This window comes from Paralichthys olivaceus, chromosome 18, assembly GCF_024713975.1.
Source record: "Paralichthys olivaceus isolate ysfri-2021 chromosome 18, ASM2471397v2, whole genome shotgun sequence".
Taxonomy (NCBI): domain Eukaryota; kingdom Metazoa; phylum Chordata; class Actinopteri; order Pleuronectiformes; family Paralichthyidae; genus Paralichthys; species Paralichthys olivaceus.
In genome coordinates, this window is record NC_091110.1 from 14,245,685 (window position 1) to 14,261,909 (window position 16,225).

The following is a 16,225-nucleotide window of genomic DNA, read 5'->3' on the forward strand; positions in this document are numbered from 1 at the left end:
CACACACACACACTTCTACCAACATTAACAGCAGGGAGTGGCGTCCCTCTGTGGCCTATAACACAGAGCAAAGTGAGAGAAGCAGCTTTCAAACAGCAAAAACAGCATCTCCTCTGATGTCGGGGCAAATCTATTGTTTACTCTTTTTGCGCTGATAGAGAACACAAGTGAAGAGAAGTATTCTCTTTCTCTGCATTTACAGCAGGATCCCATGACAAGGCCTGAAGCAGGAGGAAGTGTGTGTGGAGTAAATAGTGCTGGGTGTGATGTTTTCTGTGGCGTGTGTGTGAGTGTGTGTTACGCCGTCTTTGGTGACACAGGGATACCTTGAGACACCTTGTCCTCTGGCCATCGTCCAATCCTCTGCTGAGAGAGGGGCGGGGACGAAACCGTGTCAATCATGAGTCGTAGCACTGCGGCTGCTCTTCATTCCTCTGAGGAGATTTAAATAGAGAATGTGCTGCTCTCTTCAGATGTCAGGTCACACACTGACTGGACAGTCTTACAAAATGTTGCAGGTTAAATGTCTTGAACTGAGACAACAGAATATCTCAATGTGGTAGAGTGTGGATGCCAGAGTGGAGTCTGAGTTTAGTTAGACTCGGTCGGGTTCAGACAGAAAATTGTGAACCCAGCCGCATTCTACACTGCAGATATCCTGTGAGAATCAGAAACTGTCCTCAAATGAAAAAAAGACGAGATGAAAAACCCTTTTCCATCATTTCACACATCCAAACAGAGACTCAAAATTAAATCTAATCAGAAAATAACACATGAGAGTCAATCAAGGCTTTGTCACGCTACAAGAGGGTTCAACTGAAAAAAGCAGGATTGCCGGTCTGTGCCGGGGCATAATTTAAAAAACAGATTTATTCAGGCTTATAGTCAATTATATATTTGCTTCTGTTCCACGTGATAAGTGAATAACCTAAATTACATGTGACAGACTGAACCATGTGACGGAGCTTATAGCCCCACCCACTGTTGTGTTGTTTACACGGCTGTGAATACTGGTCATCATCTCTTGTACGTGACTCTCTCTGGAGTGGAGTAGTTCCACACAAGACTATTTGCAGTTTGACGTCCACTCAGTCTCTGTGTGGCTGTAAAAAGACCAAATAATGTAGGATAGTCAATCATAATGCTCAACACTGTGAGAGAATTTAAATATAGCACTCTAAATACAATTATAAATAAAGCAGAGTATTGCAGGGGTGTGAAAGTCACAATTAGTCAGACCTGGGTTTCACATATTTGTGATTATGTGACCCATGAAAGTAGCAGCAGGACTTTTTTTTTCCAGTGTTTAGACTCATCATGCTGCAGATTTTCTTGCTCTTCTGAGGTAAATGACAAATCCTTATGTCACCATGTGGAGGAACAGGATCCTGTGTTTGCATGGTAAACATCCCATTTCATAACATGTTCACATAAGAAGCTGCTCATGGAAGAACAGAGTGAGATTCTATACTTTGACAATGACTCTATTTGTGATGCATCGGAACTCTTTAGTTGAATTAAGCTTTAATTCATTATTCATAATTTCTTGATTTAAAATCTGTAAAGAGCTGGCGTTGGAAGTGCAGCGGAAAAGAAGGAAAGGTTTTAAAAAATGGTTCATAGATAAGAAAATACTCAGCCCATAAGTAAGAACTTAAATTTATCAACTCAGACGGTGTCTGATCAACAGATCTACCAGTGAATATTTCCCTGTGTGCGCGACATGACGACACTCCGTGTAAAAGTTAGAGGATTTACTGAGCGTAAAATCCAGACTGCTTTTGGGGAAATTCTGGATTTATGCATGATAATGTGCACGAAGAGAGTTTGATCATTAGTCAACTGAACGATTTAGATATTTGTCCATCAATTATCAATAGTTTCAGTTATTTATTCATGCAAAAAAGTCAAGAATATGTAAACCACATTAAAATAATTAGCTCTTGGGCTGTTGAAGTAATTTTTTTCACAATTGTTTAACATTGTATAGATTAAATGATAAATGCACAGATGAAGTGATGATGATAATCACAACTTGCAGCCTTACACATGTTCGATCATCCTGCTGAGCACCGCTGGGGGAGGAAGTCAGCATCTCTCAGCTTACTACACACGCCTCCACGATACCATCAGTCTATACCGATATCGGTTTACACATCACATAGGTTGTGTGTAACTGTGCGTACCTGCATGTGCATGTTTGTGTGAGTGCGTTCATTTGAGTGGGGAAATATGACACCCTGTGTCAAGACAGTCAGTCTCCAGTTTGGCAACAAGTGGGCCGCAGCATCGTTAATGAATGACAGAGAAAGGGATTAGATGGGGAGGCAGAGTGGTGTGTGCAAAGCGGGCAAACGTGCCCTTTTATCTAAATTCAACAGTCAATTAGTGGGTACATATTCAGTTCTGCATGTGTATGAGATGCTAAGTTTACTCATAAATATCCATATCTGCATTTTCAGTGTTTGTGTAGGAGAGGCAGAGCTGGAGAAGTGATGTCAAACAGAGACGCACAGTATTTAGAGGTAATTAGGGAAATGTCGACATTATTCAAACACGTGTGCATAAGGAATGAGGCTAGAGTTTGGGACTTAATGTCGAAAAATCTTCCTCAGGCTTCATGCTGTTGGGACACGCATTCAACATGGCAAGCTACTGTGCGTCGTCCTCACAGATGTGACAAGAGAAAATACTTCTTGGGTTGTCACTTCAAGCCAATCGCTGCCACTTTGCTCTGAGCGTGCTCTGCCATTTATAGGTCTGTAAAATGGGCCAAATGAGAGAGAGAGAGCTGCAGCAACAGTGACACAGGAAGAAATGTCTAACTGGAACACTGGAGAAAGAAAACAGAGCGAGAGAAGGAGAAAAGAGCTGACAAAGAATGAGAGAAAGAGGGAGATAACAGAAATACAGCATCTTTAAACTAGTGGTTGTAGCATTCTTTCTAAAACTAGAAATGTAACCTGCAGTAATTGAGCCACAGCAGGGAAAGGTTGGCTGCAGGACTCGGTCAATCGATGCCTGAGGCTGCGTCACCGCTGCCGCACAAAGGGCTGTTCACCTGTTTATTCAAAGTTAAGTATTAGTAGGAATTAGTAGGCAGATCGTAGGTAGTTGTGACTCTTTGGACCATGCGGACACCACAAAGGAAGGAAATCCCACCATATAAGAAGCACATGTGGAATCACTTTATATTCTCTTCCTCCTACATTTACACAACAGCTTTATCGCTTTTTTATAGAGTAAAGAATATATAGAGTAAAGTCAGCTGGTGAGTTTGTTTTGTTGAGTGTTAAATGTTCATTACTGGTGCTCCTGGTCTTTTTTTTTTAATGTGCTAATAACGCAAACATGTGCTCACATCAGCCCACAGCAAACATCACACACCTTCAGTATAGCTTTGTTCTCTTACAGTCAGGGCTGTTTGCACAAGGTTTCTGTTTAAGACTTAGAGATTTCAGGCCTAACCAGAAAACCTCATAACTCTGAGTGGTTCTTAAGCTGTGTTGAGCCTCTGCTACATGTAAAAGTTGTGCAAATTATTTTTCCGCTTTAAAAAAACGTGTGTTTTAAGCCCTTGGCTAGAGGCTACAGGTTGAACTGGAAAAAGCAATGAGAGTTGAAATTCTCATCTCCGTTTTTGCTCCCGGGAAGGTACGTAGGAGGAGAATCAGGCCAAGAGCTGCTGGCTTGGATTCTGCCGCCTGTCAGAAGAAAAGAGAGCCAACAATGGACTGAGACAGAAAGACAGAGCGGGACAATGCAGCTGCGGACAAAAGGCTTTTAAAATTCCGACTGAGCGTGAAAAGGCCCCAGCATCTCACGGTTAAATGACAGATTTTTGCAGATTGCCAAATTCCCATTCACATCCCTCGGCATCCACGTTTCAATAATCATGATTGTGTCTGAGCTGAGAGGCAGCAAATTAAAATCCTAGAGATAACGGAGAGAGAGACCATACGCTGTGACGTGTCTGATATTTTTTGCCAGACAAGTGTCGTCTCTTCATGAACTTGAAAATCAGTTGTCATGGCCAAATTGGGCTTAAAATCAGCCTTTATATTGTACAGTGCGCTGCAGGCTGAACACTGCTGAGTGAAAGAGGCAGGAAGAGAAAGAGGGAGAGAGAGAGAAATGGTCAGGGGATAGAGAAAAGGATATTAAGTGACATAAAAGACATATCACAGAAGGAGGGATGTTACCGAAGGGCATGCAGGGAGAGGAGAGAGGAGGAAGGGGAGGGGAGGCCCATTGCAACATGAAATCTGATATTCCCCAGGAGCCTACAGTTATCCAGTCCCTCTGCAACAAGCGGCTCAACAAATAACAGACAATAAAAAGGAGCCTGAGCCAGAGGAAGAAGCATAAAGGAAATTAAACTTCTCTTTACATCTGGTGACGTCTAACAAATTCTACAGATTCCGCTCTTCGGATCACAGAGCTTTTCTTTCTCTTCCCCTCCAGACTGAGGTAGCTGCAACACTGATCAGCAGCCAGTTTGAGTTTCTTATAGCATAGCTTCCTCTTTCAGCAGCTAACTAGTTATAATGTCTAGATACTAGATACTGTACACACACACACACACACCTATACCTTTAAAAGCCTGTGCAGCCCTTAACAACTGCCATTTATTGAACAACCCATCCCTGCTGCCCAGTGCAGACACAGTCCAATAACAAAGAGCCTGAAGGAAGGAAGGTGAAACACACACACACACACACACACACACACACACACACACACACACACACACACACACACACACACACACACACACACACACACACACACACACACACACACACACATAGAGAGAGATTTGATGAGCCCACAGTCTGTATATGAGCCCAGAGGAGGCACCAAAATAAAATAAGAGGAAGTAGCTATACTGGATATTACGAGTTCCGAAGTATTAAATTAGGAAATGTTTTGTCATCAAGGTCTTTATTGAGCATTAGTCTGTAATCTATGACTGACTGGGGTTGAATGGACACACAACAAAGCTCTGGTTTTCTTCAAGAAGCCAAGAAACATCTAGGGGAGACTAATGTTTTAAATTGACTAACATATATCACCAATAAAATCTCTTTAACAACTTTTAATCTATAGTATTGTATATTATCTATTAATAAATGTTTCTGGAACAAATCATCACATCTCAAAGTACAGGTGATTACATTTGTCAGAATTTTGCATAGATGATGTATTTGATATCTCACTCTATGGAATTCAGTTCATTTCATAGGATTTTGAGCAAGATTATTTGGACAGCTCAGGAGGTAGCACGGGTCATCCACTAACCAGAGGGTCGATGGTTTGATCCTCAGCTCCTTCAGTTCAGATTGAACCCCAAATTAGCCCGATTGTGTGGGCATGTGAATGGGTGAATGTGGCTTGTACTGTAAAGCAGTAGTTGATAAGAAAACAGGCTATTGAAATACAATCCATTTAACATTTAGTGTTGCAATATTAGCCCGAAGACAGGATTTCAAGGACATTGATGAAGTCAAGGACAGAGAATAGCACTACATCCTACATACAGCTTAACCCCCAGTGAGCCGCAATCCTCCGCACTGACAGTAAGCTGAGGTTAACTCCATTAAAGTCAACTAAACCAATTTTTCTGAAGAATTATAAGCTTTTAACTCTCCGTGTCCTCGCACACAAATACTACATCTGCGCAGGCCGAACATATGGATGGACAGGAGAAGGAAATACAGGCATGCGGACATGCAGGAATAGCTGGAGGGAAAGAGAACAAACAAAAAGATGGCAGAGACTCTCAGAGAATCAGCCGAGTCTGCACCTGCTCAACACTGTTCCGTAACAAGGAGACATTTGGCATCGATTGTGTTGTTTTATAGGCATTCGTCGGTTAAACCCCTATTGGACAATTACAGTGAGAGGGGCTGCTTGAGGAAGGGGGCTGGGACTTTGATCTATTCCCCTCGCTTGGAGGAAAACCCGCAGAAATAAAGACGGAAAGGTGATGCACCTCTAATTGGCTGCAAGCAAATGAAACTGGAAGCAGCTGGAAGAATGGGGCAGTTGAACGGGGAAGCAGAAAGAAGGAAGATAGGAGAAAGTAAGGTGAGATGGATAGAAGGGGAGGAATCAAAAAGCTGCATTTGTATGGTTATTTTCCTGTTTTTTATCCACTCAATTTAGTGCAGTACAATAATCAAAGCTAATCTTGTCCAATCAACCCTTTGTTTTGTCATCCTCACGTGTGCAAACGCGTAAATGTCAGTGCCAGCTCCTGAGTGATGATAATCCTAATGTGTAATATATAGGACATCATGCATTAGTGCAGTAATGAGTGCAGTTGGATGTGAGCTGTGAGGGGGAGGGAAAGAAACCCAATGGTAATCTGATTGTTGGCCAGCTTCTAATTCCCAGACGAAAGAGTGGAGATTAAAGCTTGTTGATGTTTGCATGACTAGACAGGTTTGTGATGCCTTTTAATCCAGAAAAAATATCACTAGGCTTTCAATTATACATACATGCCACAAGCCTACAAGTTCACGTTAATCGCGAAGAGGAAACGTTGAAAATCGTGTTATTAGCTGAGCATCCTGAATCTAAACTGCACCTTAAAATCTTGTTTGCTTTCACTAAGACGTCACTGAATTTGATGGAACAAGTGTGATGGCCTCCTATTTTCTACATCTCAAGTTTACAATGTCTTTATTGTCTGCATGTTCTGCATATAGTATATTCAAGATCTTTGCTAGAGACGTTCTAATACCGGCAATGCCACTAATACTATCAATCTGATACCACGTCTTTGAAATAACTAGCTTCACCCAGATAAAACTGCAATTTTATTTTCCTGGGAAATCAAGAAGTCGTGTGGTGGCACCAGTGTTGCCAATTACAACACTAGCAATAGGCCACACACCAATGGTAACGATGATCACTTCCATACAGAGCTAGTAGCTTACAGAAAGTCTTTAAAATGCATTAGTATCAGATCAACCCTTACTCTATCATAAATTTGAGTAATTTTTTTTAGACAGAGGAGTCATCATACAACTCTTTGCGTAATGCTTCCTGTGAACAATGTCCGGACACGAGCGTGTGGGAATCTGGACAGATAAAGCAGAATGCAGCTCTGCACAGCCCCAAGTGCCGTGTGGTGTCAGGCTGACATTAATCATCACCGACGCCATATTTCCTTGTGGTCTTAACCAGAAACCAGGTCTTTCTTTCCAACCCCCCCAACTTTAACCCAGTCCCTTGGAGAGCTGGCTGTGATTAACGACCCGAGCAGCTAACCTAGAACACGTAGAAAACCAGAGAACACACAGCAGCAAGCACTTCCACTGCAGGGCCAAAGGCCTGTGGTGAGTGGTTAGCGGTGGACGCTAACTAGCACAGTTTCCGTGCACTGCGGCGAACTCAGAGGACCGTGCTGCAGTGAGCCAAGATGGCCGCTCTTCAAAGTAACAGCGGCGGGGAGAAACAAGTCACCAGAATTTATGTAAGGGATTTTCCATCAGTTTTTTTTCTTCTTTTTCTTTTTTGTCGTTTTATTTTAACAAGAGCAGTTGGTCACCAGAGGAAAGATTGTGGCTGGGTGCTTGGCAGAGGAAATATACAAGCACACACACAAAAAGAGGAGAAGAAATAAACAGAAGCAGGGAAGAGTAAATTTACCCTTTGGAGGGCTGTGAGTGTTTATGTGCATTTGTGTTTACATGTCTGTCTGCAAGGTCCAGTAATGATCATCCAATCTGCTTCCATTCACCCGGTGTCCAAAACTCTCCCCAGGCCTCAAACTAATGGACAGTGGACACAACATAATTTAAACCCAGAGAAAGAGAGACAGTTTGAGATTCTGGGTCTGCCAGACCAGCAGGTTGTGGCAGGTTGGACCTCTACAGCTGAAACAAGGGAAACATGACCTCAGGGATACTGTGAAAGTCTTTAAATGACTAAGATAAGTGCTGTATCTTGCAGAGCCAAATAAAAATCCTGATGAAGTGAATTTAAATGTGGCCTCATAAGGACACTGATGGGCCTTTTACATAGTTTTTTCTGTTATACCTCAGTCAACTACTATAGTCAACGATACAAAGTCATCTACTAAAGGACAGCATGAACTATGAAAGACCAACTCATACATATTAGAGATGTTATTACAATAGCTCAACTACTAAATTAGTAAACAGGCTTTTCACATCCTCAGAGGAACTTTTCTTCCTCCATAACTGATCCCAGGAACAAAGATAAGGTTTTGTCATTCGTCCATGCAGGTTACGCCAGCCCAGTGAAAGGCTGAGCCGAGCGCCCAGCTGGCAAGAAAAAGACAGACACGACCCCCCACTCTGCCTCTTTCTCCTCCTTTTACCTCTTCTTCACCACTTGGGGCTGATTGTGAGCCTGCAGCCGGCTGAGGTAACCCAGGCTTTCACTGCCAAACAGTGCAGCATGAAGGAGCCTTTTTAAAGAGCTACAGTCACACACACACACACACCCTCCTCCCGCTCTCCCTCAGTGTGAAAATGGGGTCATTGTGCCACACTGGACTACTGTAAAACATGTGGCCAGAGGTACCAACGACAAAATGTGTGTCAGTGTCTCGTGGGCTGTACCCATCCTTCCTCTTCATCCTCTGCACAAATATACACACATGGAAATACATGCTGAATCACTCGAAGCAAGGGGCACACAGGGCTCAGAGGGAAAGACAATATTCACAGACTGCTGCAGACCGTCACCTCCACTAATAAACACTCTATGACAATGATTTCCTTCATGGCTAAAATATATCTAGATAGCAGTTTTTTTTTCTTCTCTGACACATGCTATAATACATACAGTGACACATGCACGCATGCCCTCCCAGCATGCTTTGACTTGCAGTTTTTCAGGGCAAAAGACACACAGGTTCAAAGTGGGCTGAATATAGTTGAATGAAATGTTGGTTTTTAGATTTTTAAGTTGCATATAACCATTGTTTCAACAACGTATTTCAATATGAAGCAGGTTACATGAGCCGTTTGGAATTCCATCACCAAGTATGTGTGGATAAAGTCCGTCATCCAAAGGTCTGAGCAACAATTCGCTATTTTCAAACTAGTCCATCCATCCATCCATCCTCTATTCATCCACCTTCTTCTGTCGTCATGGCGACAGCAATCTAAGCAGGGTATTCAAGACATCCCTCTCCATAGCAACATTTCTCAGCTTCTCCTGGGATCCTGAGGCCTTCCCAGACCAGATGGGATATATAATAGTCCATATTCTGGGACATGCCCGAAAGTTTCATACAAGTGATTGATAAAATCTCAAAACTTGAGAAATATGTTTGCTAAATTGGCTAGGCCTTCTTAAGTATTATTTTACTGATATACTGTGTGTATATATATATATATATATGTAACTGGAATAATATGTGTGTTTCAGTGTATAGTAGTATAATATAGTTCAGCATTTAGTATAGTATTCATATTGTTTAAAATGAGTGGGGAATCTCAGTCTATGCTAACCAAGCTATGTTAGCTAATGTTGTCCAGTTGGCTCTGTTAGCTAGTGATTGCACCTAGGTGTTTATAGCCCACTTAAAATAACGTCATACTTATGGTCATAATCATGGCTCACTATGATTTCAATATCCTCAGCATAAAAGTTTTGACCAAGTACCCATTTATATGGTTTATAGAGAAGAAGAGATAAATAGCCCTGGGTCTACGGAGGACAGACGGAGAGTGCCGGAGTTTGTACCTGTCTAAAATTAGAGCTGCTGATGGGACCCAGCTGAAGGAGGTGGAGGTCGTAGACAATAAAACCATTGAGGCTTTCCCGGGCCTGTCCTGCTCTGGCATCCCTGCCCTCTGAGACGCAAACCCACAGGTATTCACCAGTTTTCTCTTCACATGAATCAATGGAAACGGCATTACGGAGAGACTTTGGCATTTTCGGTTGCCACCCAATTCCATTCAGAAGGTAGTGAAAGCTGCCTTTCTTCAGCTGACTGATCTCAACTCTCAGCAGGTTAAGGGTGTGTGTGGCCACGGGGCAGTTCTGTTAACATCCCTATAAGCTTCAGAGGATGAGTTTTATCCATTAAACAGCATATCCATATTATATCCTTATCTAGCTTCCCCACAAATCTGATATTTCGCCCACCTTTCCCACCTACCTGTGTGTGAACAACATTTGGATTGTTTTGCTATTTCGTTTTATTCTCTGTGAACTTTTGCCCTTCTTTAAAAAAATCAATTTTCATGTTCTACAATTTATTTCTACACAGTTTAAGAGGTTTACTTGCAGGAGGTGATGTGAAACAGACTTGTCAGTCGTCTCAGTGTGAATGATCAAATACTTGACGTAACATCGCTGCGCTCGCGTTTCTTCAATCTACATCAAAAGCGAGAAGTTGGCAGCTGAAGGTTCCTCTCCTACAAAACCTGTTTCGATTTAACTCACCGAGCAGCTCCGCTTTCCAACTGAAGTCACTGGAGACATCTTTATTTGAGTCTTTCATTCATTTTGTCATTCTGTACTTCTGTCGCAGTCACAAAAGGCCTTAAAATCTCAGTAGGTAAACATCTGATCCTGAAAACCCCACTGAGGAGAGGGGAGGAGATTGTGTGACTCCTCTAGAGGCGTCTTCAGACTCTGGCCAACAACTGCTCGAAACATGTTCCTTCTTACACCCGGCCTCAACGTCCTATCTCCAGCTAGAAAGCGAGTATTCATACGCCCGCACCTATTGCTGAAGGTAAAGCAGCCTCCAGGTATACGAGTAAACATCAAGCATTGTGTGTGTGTGTGTGTGTGTGTGTGTGTGTGTGTGTGTGTGTGTGTGTGTGTGTGTGTGTGTGTGTGCGTGTGTATGTGTGTGTGTCTTTGTGCGTCTGTGCATTTCTGTTACGCAACAGGAGAGTTCTTCCCATCTGTGCTTCTCCACAGCCCCCGCATCCCTGACCAGTGAAGCGAGAAACGACAGCTCACTGCCTTGCACTCTGCCTTCCTCGCACAACACCGACCCACTCTCCATTATTATCATCATCATCCTCGATCGCCCAGCAAAAACACACTCTTGGCTCCTCATTCCTCGTCTGTCTCTCCTCCGGCTGGCGCACACACACACACACACACCACCAACCACCTGGACACCAAAACAACAACTCATCATCATCATCACCTTCACTGTCTGCATCGCACCCATCTGCCCTCAGCTTAAACCCCAACTACAAAACAAGACCCGCTCTGCAGGGTGTCGAACATTTTTACTTCTTATGCTCAAATTCCAGATTATCCCACTAAGTGCATCCCTCTCTACCCCCCCAACCCCATCCTCCATCTCCGTCCCTGCTCTTCTGGCTCGCCTCGCTCCCCACAGGGCTCATTGTTGTGGAAAAGATGTTAAAACAAAGAGAGCAGACAGTGCAGCGATAATCCTAAACATAGCAGCTGGGGAATTAGCTAGCCATTTTCCTGGGGACTGGCACTGCTGCTATACACACACACAAACACACAATCTTATTTGTTGACAGCACTACGAATGTTAGCGTTTGCTGATGGTGTTTGCCTCCCGGGGAAGGGAATGGTAATTAAAATGGAAGATGGCTTTTCGCATTCACCGCAAAGAGGAGATGGTTTTCCAGACAGGATGAGATGCTGCACTTTGACCAGTGTCCCGTCTGGAAAAAGCATTTTAGCTGATTCCACCAGGGCCACCGTGTCAAATAAATGAATTATAGATGCACACAGAGCTCCGCTGCTCCGGATATTTAGGCAATGAGCGGTTTCAGGTTGCAGACAGTAATGCTGCCCAGAATGGTGACAGTAATACCTACAGTACAGTGAGGAAATTAGGCCTCACGTTAGCTGTGACTTCATTTTAAAGGTACAAATGTCTCACAGGCAGGAGTGAAAACATATCGATTGCACCCCTTTTTCATATTTGAGTTCCTTCTCCTAATCCTCCAATTCTCTCTCTGCTCCTTTCCGCTTCCTGACTTCCTCCTCCCTCCTTTCCAGTTCATCCTGGCACCAGAGCAGGTGTATGATGCCAGCACCCTGCTGCCTGTCTGCTCCAGCAGGGCGCCAGCAGCAAATCTGTTACAGTATAGCAGGGCCACTAAAACACTTCTACTCACTTCCACAGCCAAGTCAAGTCAAATCAAAGTTCATCTATATGGCACGTTTAAGACAACCACAGTTGGCCAAAGTGCTCAAATGGGCTTCAAATACAAAAGCAATAAAGCGTTAAATATCATAACATCATGAAAGACATTGAGAAGAAGTAGGTCTTTAGCAATGATTTGAATTCAAGTGTTTCTAAAGCCCATAGAGACACAACACGCCAAAATGTGCATTACCACTGCAAACCACATCTTGGTAAACACTCCATCTCTAAAAAATGATGTCAAATACCCGAGCAATACACAGCTTTAGCTCTGGTGAGCTGGCAAAGCCTCAACAATGGAAACTTTCCTGAGGAATTACAGTAAACTAAGCCCTCCTAATGTGGTTCTTGAACACAACACACTCCACTGTTGTTGTGATTGAGCCTGGCAGCCAGGGCAGCCAGTGGCCATGTCTTAAACTCCAGGCTGCACACATCTATCTGATACTGTCGCTGTTGTTCTATTACAGGTGGCTGGAAGGCTGCAATTTAGTAGTTAGGGACAGTGCAGGTAATTGTTTGGAGAGATTACAGTGGCATTCCTTTGTCCTGGTCTGTTATATAAGGAAGTAAATAGTTTTGGCTCGAGGTTCAGGCGGACGTCTTCTGCTTTGTCAAACTTGAGACGGACAGGAAGACGGCCACCTGTGATTTGAATTCCACACTCAGAGCCACAGGGGTTGTCTGAGAAAAGCTAGACCTGCAGCTTCCACTCGACCTGACCGCATTTATTGTTCACCCACCCGACTGACATTCCAGGAATAAGCAGAGGAGGATCTTTCATCTGTCTCCCACACAAGGCCTTCCAAAGGACACACACACACACACACACACACACACACACACACACACACACACACACACACACACACACACACACACACACACACACACACACACACACACACACAGAGAGAGAATCAGTCACTGGAACATTTGGCTTTTGTGGTTTTTAAAGCGAAGAGGCTAAAAATGCAAAAGAATCAACCTAAAATCATTCCTAAATTACATTCATCCCAACATCTACTCAGGCTTTCATTAATTTTTCCTTCCTCCACACAAAACGAGGCACACTCTGTTTCTGTGTGGGCTCCGAAATGTCCTTTGTGCTCCAGCCCACTTGCTCTCAGTAAAAGATTAAAGACGGGATGCAGCACTCACCTAGGTGGTCTCCATGGAAACTGTTGTCGTGGGATGTTCTGCCGTGGGGCAAGAGGTCATGATGGGCAGCAGGTGGCCAGATTTGACCGGTCTTGCGAACACTCACAATAGTGGCCTCAGACATGACCACGTGGCCTCCCTGCTGTCGGTGATGACGCTTCTGGGACTGCGGCGTTGGCGGGCTGCTGCTGTCCAAAGAGTGCTGGGAATTCTGCGAGTTCTGGGATGGCGAGCGGCTCTTCTCTCTGAAGGGCCGACGGAAGGCCGTGGTGGGGCTGGGTGAGACGTGACTCGACTGGCCAGAGGAGAAGTCCTCCTCGCTGGATGTCAGGTTCTCGTTGGAGCTGCAGTCCGGCGTGTAGCCGCCGCCTCCACCCACATCCTCAAAACTACCTGGGGAGTAGGATCGGCGTGGCCAGGTCAGGAGGTGGTCGTCTCCTCCCCCGTGGTCTCTCATTGTGACTCCGCTACCACCTCCAGATCTACCATCTCCACCCCCACCTTCGCCCATCATCACCCCACCAACATAGACACTGGAGTAGGCCTGGAAGTCAGAGGGCTGCCAAGGTGGGGGCGGAGGCTTTCCCCCGTTGGCTCTCCCTGAATGTCTCTGATTGGGCTCTCCATCTTCATATTCTGCGTCATAGCCGCAGGTGCTCTCGGTGGAACGTCCTCTGTACACTGGCCTGGCGCGGAGCTCCCCAGCTACTGTTGCCAGGTTACCTGGGAGGGAGTGAAGAGATCTCTTTCTCTCCATCTGCATGGCCTGGCTGCCTAAGGAGCTGATCTTGTCAGAGACGTCACGGTCATTGACCCTCACCAGACCCCTCTCATGGTGGAATTCCATGTTAGTGTAAAATGGCGGTGGTGGAGGCGGTAGCTGCTTCTCCTGACCCTTAGCTACATCACCTGCAGAGTGAGAGTTGGCCCGTTTGATCCTCTCAAAGTTGGATCTCAGAGCCGCCACACCAAGTCCCATCCCAAGTTTGTCCTTGGGGTCAGAGGGCAGATCCTTGTCTGGGGGTGGAAGGGTGGGCCTGCGGGGAGAGACTGAGATGCCGCCTCTCTGCTTGGATGGCGAGAGGCCGTCCAGGTTGTCGCAGGATGTCGACTCAACTTGCTGCGGCACCTCAAACGCTGACTCCAGTCCGTCTCCGTGGGAGGCTGACTTTCTGGCAGGTGGGGGTCTCGGTTTGGTTCTGCCTGTGCCATCTCCAAGAGGCTGGAAGCGAGTCCTGTCCATGATGGCACCACCACCACCACCGCAGCCATACCCTCCACCACAAACTCCTACTCCGACCCCACCAGTCTCCTGCATGTGTGGCTGCTGGGACTCTGCCCCCTGTGTGGCTGCGGGGTCCATCCCCTCGTTCAGCGGCGTCTTCCTGAAGCCCCACCGCTGCTTGTCGTAGCTCTTCCTCTCTTTGGCCAGGAGGGTCTGCAGGTAGATCATGCGGAATCGCTCCTTGTTCACCTCCTGCTCCAGACGCCTGATGGACGCCTTGCACCTCTCCAGCTCCTGCTCGATGCCCCCTACTGACCTCAGCTCCATCTTGGGTGGCTCAGACTCTGGGAATTGCGCTTTCCACGCCTCCATGAATCCAACTGGCTCCACCATATTGTTCCAAATGTATTTCTGTGACCGACCCCCGTCTCAAGGGGAGGGAGGGAGGGAGGGAAGACGCCAAGGACGCTCAGATTGTCCCTTTCCAACACCGACTCCTTCCCAACAACAATGTCCAGCTCCAGCAGCAGAGCAGTGTTCAGAGCAGGCCTCGAGGTAACCCGTCCACAAACACACAGTCTAATTGCTGACACTTGTCGTGAGCTGCGCGGGCGCAACAATACATCCCATCATGAACAAGAGAAACCGGCTGGTCAGTCACTGGGAACGTGCTGCGCAGAGAGAGGAATAAAAAACTGGAGCAAACTTCGTGTTTCTCATGCATTATTCCAGAAAAGGTCACTTTTCAGAGGAGGAGTGAAAATCAAAAAAGGAAATCTCTCAGCCACAATGACAGCTGGTGTCTTTGTGACCAGGGTGATGTGGATCTCGGGAAGGGGGGGATGAAAAAGAGGTGAAAGTGTTTTTTAATCGCTCCTGGGTTACTCACTGTCTCAGTGTGAGGTTGGAGGTGGAGGCGTCACTCCATGGTGTCCATGAATCCCAGGTGCCGCTGCTGCTCCTCCTCGGGTCCAAGGCGCCTTTGTACCCGCAGCGCTTCAAGGAGGACGCGTGAAAAAGCGCAAAACGTGGAGGGACGACAACATGTGAGTTGCGGGTTTTACGCGGAGGAGGGAGCCGGTGCGAGGGGGACGATTTGTTCCATTATCCCATGTTCCTCCACGGCACTGTTAGCGGTGCTGGTGGTGTTTCTCCTCCTCGGTGCTCCTCCAGCGTCTTCGGCCGTGATGGTGCCGCTGTGTGCGCTCCCATCTCAGGCCAGAGGGGCTGCGAGGCAGTGGGAGGGACCAGAGTGACAGGGAGTCTGCTGGTTAAAGAGACAGACTCACCCCCTCACCTGAACGCAGCCATTCATTTTCTTCATTAGTCTTAATTTAAGAGAAGGACTTTAACTGATTTAATCACATTCAGACATTTTCATTATCCACTGTAGTGCGTAAATTGTGCGTCTCATCCAACAGCAACATATACTCTACAAAATCTGAATGTCTCACAGGCAGAAACCTGCTCTATACTTTACATAACAACTATGTGTACAATATATATATTCTTATACTGTATGGAAGTTAATGTGAACAGTATTATAGAGATAAATGACTCATATCTGGAATATCTGGTGGAATATCTGGATTCAGTATATTAGTAACTATAGTATAGTGTAGTATATGATACTATATACATAAGACATAAGTCAGTCCTTTGGTTCTAGCTGTTTGTTGCTGTGTTTTCTTTCATTC

At 45.3% G+C, this 16,225-nt stretch overlaps 1 protein-coding gene across 3 annotated transcripts in view; it reads right to left on the minus strand.

Moving 5' to 3' along the window:
• The window catches only part of bcr (BCR activator of RhoGEF and GTPase), a 75,178-nt gene extending 59,445 nt beyond the window's left edge, over nucleotides 1-15,733 (minus strand). For 2 of the 3 annotated variants that reach the window (XM_069513156.1, XM_069513154.1), the window contains exon 1: nucleotides 13,304-15,733. In XM_069513156.1, coding sequence (XP_069369257.1) covers nucleotides 13,304-14,921 — 1,618 coding nt within the window. In that variant the 5' untranslated portion in view covers nucleotides 14,922-15,733. The remainder of the gene's footprint in view (nucleotides 1-13,303) is intronic. The other variant, XM_069513155.1, reaches the window with a different exon arrangement.
• Nucleotides 15,734-16,225: the final 492 nt, after the last annotated feature.